The sequence below is a fragment of the Geospiza fortis genome, unplaced genomic scaffold (genome assembly GCF_000277835.1).
Source record: "Geospiza fortis unplaced genomic scaffold, GeoFor_1.0 scaffold23, whole genome shotgun sequence".
In the NCBI taxonomy this organism is placed as follows: domain Eukaryota; kingdom Metazoa; phylum Chordata; class Aves; order Passeriformes; family Thraupidae; genus Geospiza; species Geospiza fortis.
The window spans coordinates 4,129,732-4,140,472 of NW_005054303.1; the positions used below are offsets into that span (position 1 = coordinate 4,129,732).

General features: G+C 43.9%; 1 protein-coding gene across 4 annotated transcripts in view; it reads right to left on the minus strand.

The window, feature by feature from the left end:
* The window catches only part of BCL11B (BAF chromatin remodeling complex subunit BCL11B), a 90,996-nt gene that overhangs the window by 44,009 nt on the left and 36,246 nt on the right, over positions 1–10,741 (minus strand). For 2 of the 4 annotated variants that reach the window (XM_005417873.2, XM_005417872.3), the window contains exon 3: positions 4,909–5,124. The exons of the other annotated variants lie outside the window; for them this stretch is intronic. In XM_005417873.2, the coding sequence (XP_005417930.1) occupies positions 4,909–5,124 (216 nt within the window). The remainder of the gene's footprint in view (positions 1–4,908; positions 5,125–10,741) is intronic. 4 annotated transcript variants of the gene reach the window in all.

Sequence of the window (10,741 nt, forward strand, 5' to 3'; positions counted from 1 at the left end):
ATGTATGCACTCACACTGATGCATTACTCTCTTTAGTGTATACATCTCTCACACATCCCTGCACTCTGTAAGTACTGTCCACAAAGTCAATTCTACTATAGCATGCATTAAATATTTCACTAAAATAAATAAATACACGACTCATAGGGACATCTCTCCTGAATGTTAGCCAGTATTTTATGCAAACCTCTTATTTATGCACCAAAATGAAAAGATACATTTACAAAGGCTCTCAGGGAAACTGTAGATCTTTGTCTGTCCTCTGACACTTATACCAAATTCCTCTTTCTCCTCTCAAAAAAGCATCAGTGCTGAAGAGAAATCCATTTTTTTACATCTTTTTTTTTTCTTTTTTTTTTTGAAACTCCACTCAGCAAAAAATTAAGAGTAGAGTATCAGTCATTTTCCTGGGACATGATGAGTTAGAAGGTTTTTGCTGGATGAGTTTGTATTCTCTGCTCTGATTACTGTTTTGTTTTCCATTGATCCTCCTGTGTTAATAAAACCCAGGCTGGAGTGAACAAAAGCTTGCTTCTTGTTCAAGTAAAAAACGTGCCGAGTGCATACCATATCATTAACATAAAAGTTTTTGAAATAATACTTCTCTGTAGACAGACTGTATTAATTGCATCAAGCCTTTTACAGCAGGGTGGTCTAATCTAGCTCTTCTCATTGGCTGACTCCAGTTATAAAACCAACATAAAATGAATATGGTGATATAAGAGATGGAGAAAAAGTATTCTTTTAAAACCTATGATTTAGTTACAGGGACTGCTTTTATCTTTACTGTCACCTTAACCTCTGCCAAGAAAACACCAGACTAGTTAAATGAAGCAGTAAGTGGAATTTCAGTAGCCAAGTAAATTGATATTAACTTTACAAGATGACTGTGATTTTCAGAATATCCTAATGACTAACACAGCTGATTCCTTGAATTAGCAGGAGCTTGTTCCTCTCTTCCAAGATATGGCCCCATGCCTTACTCTATTTTAGACCTTAAATTTCACAGCCCCGTCCATTAATCACTGCTGTCCATGCCCACTTGCTGTTTTTATACATGCAACTAAGTATCATAATTGCTTTCCACCTCCTTCCATCAGCCTACATGTGGGAAGGAAGCCGTTTCACTGCTTAGATGAATATATGTGTATTGGACAGATTTAATTATCTTTACAGGGGTATATAAAACCCTCATTTGTAGGCCCAGGTCCAAAGAATTTGGACCAGGTATATATCTGAATGCAGGCACAGGGGATTAATTGTTCTCTGTGCCATTACAATCCCCTTTGTCTTATGCTGATTACGATCCTCTTCCTGGGGCTTTTGCACCACAGTATCTTCAAGGCAGGGCCTTTTTTCTTTGGAGAACACACTGTAAAGTGCCATGCACTTCTGTGCTGAGATTTTCAATGCTCATTTCTCGTTAACTTTAATGGGAAATGGGCATCCAAATCTCTTAGGCAGCTTTGACAATTTAAGCCTTAATGTACAATATTAATAAATCAGCATCATAAAAAGAGCCTTATGAAGATGTATTGTGAAAAAATAGCCCGACAAAAAGCATTGCAGTGTATGTGTGCATGCACACAGACATATACTTTTCTTTACATAATTATGTCTCTCAACAATCATTTGCATGTCTCTGTTATGCAAAAAAAAACTGTGTGTGTTTTACAGTTACTCTGAGCAGTTGCAATTCATTGAAATGAAATAAAAAGCCGGCTCAAAAAAAACACCCTAATCTGGCAAGGGGTAAAGCAAAATGAATGTTTTGCCCATCTATATTTTAGATCCAAGCTACATAACCCTGTGAATTTCATTACTCTATTCCAACTTCTAATTAAATAGGCACTAAAAAAATTTGAACGGGAGAACCCAATTCAACAGACAAAAGCTTCTGGGGCAAAATATATAAATAAATAAATAGACTGAGAGAGATTGAACCAGTGGTAGAGATTTTTTTTTTAAATCACATGAAAAAACATGGACCTTTACTTGCAAATTCCTCATCCTGGGGTGCCTTGAACACAAAGAATTGAAGAAAGATGGAGAGGACCACGATCAGTGCTGGCTGAGCAGCGCAGTGGACATCCAAGCAGACCTCCCAGCATCATGTGCTGTGACTGAAACTATCAGCAGCACGTTTTCTAAAGATCACTAACAGCTCTGGATGAGGCAGCGCAACTTCCTCTGTGCATGACTGAACACTACTCAGCATCCCAGACAATCACTCTTATCTAGGTCGGAGATTTCCACGTGCAGTTTTCACACATGTGTACCCCAAATCCCACCAGCAGCCAGACATTTAGATTCTCCAACACAAACTGCTGTAAGAGACTCTTGAGGGCCCAGTTTGTGAGTGCCCAGCCAAGATTTTGGAGTTCCTGCAACTTCAAGCCATCAGAGTTGCAGTCTGCTTGAGAACTGCATGGAAAATCTCCAGGTCCTGAATTAAATAAATGCTGAAAAACAGGAAAGGTAAGAAATGATGAAGGATGAGGGGAGGCGGGAACTGCTTATGGCTTTTGTTCAAAGAAGTAACCAATTCCTCAGAAGCAAGAACAGGGCTGACAGAATAAAAGGCTAATCAAGTCAGAGAGACAAGCTGATCTCTAAAGCTGGAGCAAGTGACTGTTGTAAATGTCTATATTTTAAAAAAAGGCACAATGCAGGGATTGTCACTAGATTATTAATCAACACAAAGAACTCACTTTTCTATCATTTCCACAAAACATTTTGGGCGACAGAAAGAACGTACAACCCTTGCCTAGGCTCACATACAGTGAATACTATGGGAGCTAAGAAAGGGTTAAGTAGACATAATCTCCTGTTTCAAGGGAAGAAAATGTTTCTTTCAAGCAGACCTTGACCAACTACTGTCATAAACATGTGGCATGCACTTTGATAAAACCTATTCTCTGAGTGTGGCAGACTGCAGCAGTAATTACAGGAAGCCATGATAACAGGTCTCCCCCTCCACAGAGCTGGCACCGCTCTCTCCCAGCAAACAGGCAATTCCAAAGACTCACAGCACACAACTCCAAAGTGAGAACTCCAAGTACACAAAGTACAAAAGCCTCACCTTCCCCACATTCTTCAATAAGTTATTCCTTCCTTCCTTTTATATTTTTAGGTGTACTTGCTTCCATTCCCGCTAGCTGCTGGAATCAGAAGCAAGAGGGAACTGGGGTACCCAATTCAGTGTTACAAGTATGTGCCTCCCAAAGGCATACATGTGCATACTACACCAGTGAAGACAGAGAAGACAGCAAAACGTGAGACCAGCTCCAGTTTGGTTTACTGGTTCCTGGGAGGAGAGGACACAGGGAAGCTTTCTGACTTTCTGATCCGATGCTCACCATTTGCAAGAGCCTGTCTCAACATTGGTCAGCCTGCTGAGGCTGATGAAGCAGAATTCCATTAAAATTGCATCCTCTGCCATACTGCATGCAGCAGCTTGGATAGAAAATATAACCAGACCCTGGATTTACTGATGGCACCTCACCACACAGCACATCGCTACAAACCCAGAGCCTGTGCACCAGTGCAAGCAGATGGGTGCAGGGTGAGCATCTTCCAGGAAGCAAGGGAGCTCTCTCTGTGTGCCCTGAGCTTCATCCAGGACCTACACAGTGCCCTGCAGAGTGCTCTTAGCCTCCTCCTGAGAACATCTAATCTCAGGAGATTAGGTGAGGTGACCCGAGGTGTCAAGACCCGAGGTGTCCAAGAAACAAATTTAAATTTCTTGCAAAATTTAAATCTCACTTTATTACATCAATGAGACATGTACAGGATCATTCTCATGAGATACAGCATACTGTAGTCAAGTGGTATCAGTGCTTGTGGAAGGAAAAAGCTAGCACAACAAAGCTTTGCCAGCTTCAGGGGAGAAATGAGGAGCCATTTCCCAAAAGCTTTACTCCTGACAGTCATTGCTGTCTCTCTGAATCCTTTGGTCCTCACGCTTTACTTATCCAGCATCATTTGGGGAACTCCTTATTAAAACTAGATGCACATTATCATGAATGAGGGCTGTGGGATTTGGCCCACCACAGTGAGAGTCCATAAACATTTGTGGATTTTGCTACATCAGCATTTTCTTTTAAACCCTCCCCATTTTCACCTCACCAGCCCAGAGTTCATCATAGACTGAGTCTTGCAACTGATCCATGCTCAGAAACACCCACTGATTTCAAAGAGATCACTGGGTCTGAAATGATGGGGTCTGGTGACAATATGTCCGTGTTCTCTTTGGCTAGCTTGGTGTGCCTTCATTTTCACTTTCCCCTCCTAGTGGTGATAAAAGTCAGGCATCCAAAAGGAATAAAGGAAAAGAAAAACTGATGGGGTAAGAGGCCAGGGATGCATGGTGAGTTACCAAGGAGCATTGTCTCAAAGCAAGGGAGAAAACAGCATGGAGCACATACATCCTGCGTGCACATGGATGCGGAGGAGAGCCTTTAATATGAATGACTGAGGAGGAAGGGCAAAAAAGAAGGAAATAAAAATACCTCAGATGTAAAATGCTATCCAATTAAGCTTAAAATAAACAGCCTAAAGAGATGAAATCTTGATACTGGGCTACCACATTCTGCAAGGAGTCTCAGACATTTGTTCACAACATGGCACAAACGGCCCAGCAGCGGCCGCAGGTGACAACTGAGGGTGGGCAGGCAGGAGGGGAGGGATGAGGAAATGGAGGAAGTCGCATGCCCTTTCCCACTCCCCATCCTCCTCCAGGGTGGAGAGGGAAGGAGGAAGGGAAGTGGCAGGGGGAGGGCAGGTTAGGGCATTTTCTCTGCCTTCCCCATGCGACCCAGCAAAGGCAGCTCTCCCACAGCAAAGACGACATCACTTGGCAGCACTACTGACCTTCAGATAGCAACAAAAAAAAAGTATTTCTATTACCTGACAACTGACAATGACATCCAAATGTGCCTGACGTCTCAGTCTGAATCTCAGTCTGAGTCCCGCCAACTGAGACTGCACGTGCACCACAGCAGGGCAGGCTAAGGCAGGGCGGGAGGGAGGCCAGTGCGCGGAGAGGTGACGTGATCACGGATGTGTGAGGGTGGGAGGAGGCAGCTATGGGAGCCCCCGGCAGGTTTGCAGGCCTGGACGGCCCTGGAGAAAAAACAATAGAAAAAACTGTCAGTCGGATCTAAGTTTGAAGGGACAGAGGAGGCATCAAACAAGCGAAGTGGGGGCTGGCTGCCTAACGCTCAACACGCTTGCTCTGAACCCCTCTCTGGGGCTGGCTGAGGCCGGCGGGCTCATGGGGGGTGGGGAAAGAATAAGAAGAGACCTGAAGGACCTGCAAACCCAGGCTGAGGGCCTGTGTGGGCATGGAGAGGGGTGAAGGTGGGGGATGGCCAGCCCTGGCACGGAGCAGAGCTAGAGACGGTGGACGTCGCCACCAGCGCCTGCTCAGGGACCAAATGAAAAGGGGGATAATTGTTTTATGGCTGTGTTAATGCACTGAGCCGACACAAAACTGGGCAGGCTTTCTGCCGAGCCACTGCTGAAGCGGGCTCCACACACCAGCCCGGACAAAGTGCAGTGACTTAGAGCTCAAATGGCTTCAGTGAGGTGCCAGGAGCCGAGCTCCCAGAAGGAAGCCTTGGCGGCCATGTGCTGCCTTCCCGCTTGAGCTGCGGCCAGTTGTGCATTTTGCATGCCCCGATTATGCAGGCTGATTCCCTACTGAGCCTGCGAGGAAGGGAGCAACATTTTTCCTGGTAGCTAAAAGATGATATTGTAACCTACAACCTTATTATTTATTTTTAACCCCTCTAGGAATCACCTGCCATTTAAAAGCTGTATTTAAGAGTTTTCTCCTGCTCCACTGGAAGCGCTTGCTCCTCCTGGCACTAGTCCAAACTGAACTCTGTGGCTTTGAAAAACTAAGATACAAGTCTTAAATATCAACATACACCTGCACAAATACACACACACACACAGAATCATGTAGGAGTCACGTTTTTGGCTGGCACAAATCAGCAGACTTTAAAGGGAAGCTGAGTGAACAGCACCACTTTCCATCCATTGGGAATCCCAACCTCTCCATTTCAAACTATTCCTGCCACTAAGTTATTAACTAAAGGGTAGCTGCTAATCAAGGCCAGTTTCTACATGAAGAAATGTGGTGGAGTAGTCACCATTAAAAAGTTGGCATTTGCCAACAGTTACTGCACAGTGGTAGATCAGAAACCACAGTTTGCCCCTGTATTTAGATTAGGAAATATGTGTGCTAATTGTGGGGTACTTTCTGGCAAATGCTTTCTTACTGAATGGCGGCATCTCTGGCTGTGCATGAGTGTGCACCTTGCAGATAGATGCAAACACCATGGTAGCAAGCAGAAATATTTATCTGTGTTCCCTCCAGTCCTAGAAAAAACATTTCCTAAAGGAACCTACACTGCGGCAGCAAGGAATAATATTTATCCATGCTCCTTCTGACCCTAAACATGCAACATTTTCCAAGGGAGTCTCTCCACCTTGAGAGTCCCTATTCAGAAACCAGGCCTGCATGTTGATCTGACAGCTACACATGTGAGGCAAATGGGGATACTTCATCCTTGGCACAGCATCCAGCGCTCCAGTCTGCAAGGACTGCATTTGATTTTGGCGTTTATCTTAAATGGCTAAGAGACCACCAGTGCAAAACATTTGTGTGAAGCTTTTGCCAAAACCACAAGTGAAGAGTCTAAATTCCCTGTGTAAATACTTGGGCTTCAAGCATTGAGGATAAAAATTTGTGCTGTTTTGTGAGGGCTGGTTTTAAATAGAAGCCATCTCTGTGGCTTGTGGGACAAGGAAGGATTTTTTTTTTTTTTGGGAGCTCTGTTTTGTAACTCTTTGATCTCTCTGGAAGTACTATACAAGCAGGTATGATAACTGCTATCCAGATCCTACCTACATTGCATTTCTGGCAAGACAGTGTGCTGTGCATGAGGAAACTGATGTTGGACATGGATTTTATGCGCCTAGGCACCACTCTACTGCCACTGTAACAGATATGAATAATGTTTGCTTTTTTCATGGAATAAGGAAAGAATAGTACAGGTTCCCTCCAATGACTTAACAATTGTATCCTGTATTCCTAATATAATAAAAATTGTATACTGTGTTGAGCTGCCTGGGCACTTGTCCTTGCTTAGAAATTCATGAGCTTGAAATGGGGATTTAGAGTAGAATCACAGGGCAGCTACATCTCAAGTTACACTGAGATGTGTCTGTGGTTTCACCACAACTAAGGGCACAGCTCTTGCAGTCACTTGGCCCTCTATATATCATGATGCCTTACTATGGGTTTTGAAAGAGATAATCACACAGAGAAACTACATGAAGTCCAGCAAATGCATCATCTGACTCCACTGCAAGGGGCTTTAATGTCCATGGGCCCCGGCACACAACACTACCCTGAGAGTAACAGCCTCCTCTCTAGCCCTGGTGTGTCCCACATGGCCATTGGCAATGGATTTAATGCATTTTGCACAGCCCTGAGGTGTGCAAGAAGATGCAAAAAGCTCTCACCAAGGAAGGCCCTCCGAGATCTTACTGAGCACGTCTCTAGTGCGGAAAGGGAAGAAAGGTCCCAACTAGGAGATTTGTCACCATCTGGCCAAAGGGATCCTGTAGGAGCCTCCCAACTGTGCTCCTGGGGGCAAAACAGCAATCTCTTTTAACAAGATATCTAACAATTTTACCAGAAAAACTGTATGAACCAGATGCCAGTGAATGGATGGAACTGAAACTGTCATTCAGAAGTTCTTTTTTTTGTCCTCACCCTGGAGAAGAGATGCTCTGGGGAAACCTTCCAGCGTCTGAAGGGGGGCTGACAAGGGAGCTTGTAAGGGTCTTTTTACAGGATATGTGATTATAGGACAAGGGACAATGGAATTAAACTCACAGAGATAGGTGCAGAATAGGTTTAAGAGAGAAATTCTGTACTGTGAGGGTGGTGAGAGACTGGAACAAATTGCCCAGAGAACTGTGCTCAAGACCAGGTTGGATGGGTCTTTGAGGTGTTTCTGACCATGGCAGGCGCATCTGTTCTAACCCAAAGTATTCTATGATTCTATGATTTGATGTTGTCCAGGACAGATGTAAATTTGAGGAAATCTAAAAATTGCTAACCTGGCATCACAAAAGAATGGATTGATAAGGGAGAAGAAGAGTGGACCAAGAGAGACTCTGGCAGATGATCAGGGATTACCACCAGCACTCCCAAGTCCACCACTAAGAGACAAATATTGTGCAGTTGCCAGACCAGGAGATTTAAGTATGCCCCAACAAGCAAAGTCAAATCAGGTGATTTCTCCTCTCCTTTACTACCACTTCAAGGTTTACTTCTTTGTTACTAATCAGGACAGTCCTACAGAATCAGTTCAAGTGGAAAATCATGAAGGTGGAAATCATATCCAGTGGCCTCAAGAAAAGGCAGGGAGAAAAGGAGGGGTCCACCATTAGGTATATGATCCCTCTTCAAAATTATAGAAAAAATAACACTTGTGTTCAAAAATACTCAGCTTGTATTTGCTGGGAACATGTTCCCATTTCATCTCTTCATCTCCTCTCTGTGGGATCATAGGTGTATTTTTTATTCCACAAAGGGTCTATTTAAAGCTGAAAATGAAGATGGGTCTATTTAAAGATGAAATGAAGTAACAACTTAACTGTTACAGGTAGCGGACAAACACAAAATGAACAAAGATAAAAAGAGAGATGGACAGATTAGATGATAGATAGATAGATAGACAGATAGATAGATAGAATCTTAAGGTGGTGCAGAGAGTTTTTTGCTCAGCCCACACAGCAAGAGGCAAGGGAGCAGAGCTGATCTCTGGAATTCTACATCCAATCGACCACATCACATTTTCAAAGAGAAAACACACCTGCGAGCCCCTGACTGCCACAAAGGGCATAGCCACAATCAGCAGTAAAGGGAAAGCAAACCACAAGAACTGCAGTGCAATCTTAGAGGCAAATATCCCATCTGGATGGGGAGAGCAGGCACACACATGCAGCATTGTGTTGCCTGGACATCCCTGACACGATGTGTGAGGCTCGATTTTCCTCTTGGGTCAGCACTGGGAAATCACTCACCTGCACTGCAGATCTCAATTATATATTCTGCATTCATTCTGCACGGAGAGTTTTGCACATAGCATGAGTGTGAAACACGCACAGGGACTGTCACCATGTAAATAAAACATCTGCATTGCTGATGGTAAAGGAAGATTTTGTTCTCGTGCATTAAACAGGTTCAGCATTTCCTCAGAACCTGTACATGACAGTAGCTCACAGGTGATGTTGACTCCGATGCACCACTAAGGATAATTTTCTTTTTTCTCCCTGCTATTTTTAAACTTGCAAGGAAGAAAATAAGGTAAATTGGACATGACCCCAGATGGAAAATGGAAAAGCCTAGATGAACCTGACAAAAGCCACAATCAAGGCATAAATTGCATCCTTTTGTTGCCCCTCTCCCAGAGCCTAGACATGTCTGGCCATATGATATGGTGTATGTAAAACACCACGCTCCTCTGGCACATCTGCAGTAAAGTCCCTGAGCAAAATACAAAGAAGGAGCCAAAGCAGCATTCATAATGTCCTACCTCATCATGGCTTAGACCAGGGGAAGCAATCTTAAATTTAGAGACCTGGCTTTACATCTCACGTCACATGTAACTGCAGCCACACGTAGCTGGTGTGTGCCAGGGGGGCTGTGTGGGTGCCTGGGTGTGTGTCCATGTTCAGGCAGACAGACAGGTGCACAGGCAGACGTGTGAGCTGCTTAACAGGGCACAAACCAAGTTTTTCTACGTTTCTCTGTGCCTGTCTGGTGATAGAAAATCCAATCAATAGCTGGTTAGAGAATAAAGCTCTGCTCCATTATTAAAAAATTCTCATTCAATAAAAAGAAAAACATCTGTTCAAACAGTGTACAGCTACAAATTTGGAGTGCAGGCTGAAGCATCATCCCTGCCCTGTGCCCATCATGTTCAGGGAAAATACTGCAGATGTTTTGAGGGGAGTTTTACATGAACCATTGCAGCAGGTTTCCAAAAATGATAGACAAATCTATCCACTGATCTTTCCAACAGATTTTTTTTTCCAAGCTTTTTCTAAAACAAGTTGTTCTACGTGCATCACACCCTCTCCTGTGGACTGTTCCCACCTGATAGTATTGTCTCTCTGCCATGTCTCTTTTTGCAGACACCAAGAGGGTTGGGAAGAAAATACACACAAGCACACACACATACACACACACAGACACACTTCCAAACACACACAAGCACAAACACTTCCAACAGCAACCAGCAGAGCAATGCCCCCTGCGAGGGGCAGATACACACAGCATCTCCCAGGAAAGCAGAATGACTCCCTGGTGTGCAGACACACAACTGCACACACTCACACCCAGAGTCCAGCACTCAGCCAGACACATCTGCACACCAGCCTTCACCTGTCCCCCCCCACACACACAGCCCTTTGGGAGAGGTTTCCCCACACTGATTGTGATGCTTAGACTGAAACTTTGCTCAAGCTGGAAATGCAAAAGTTGCACCAGGTAGAGAAGAAGGAGAGCAAGGAAGAGATTTCTTGTTGTATTTTGCTCAGGGATTTTTTCATTTTGGCAGACCAGGATTCCCTTTGAATTGATACATTTCTTTCTCCCAAGAATTTCAAATGATAATGCATAAATGAGTCATAGATCAAGAACACGACGTGGTGA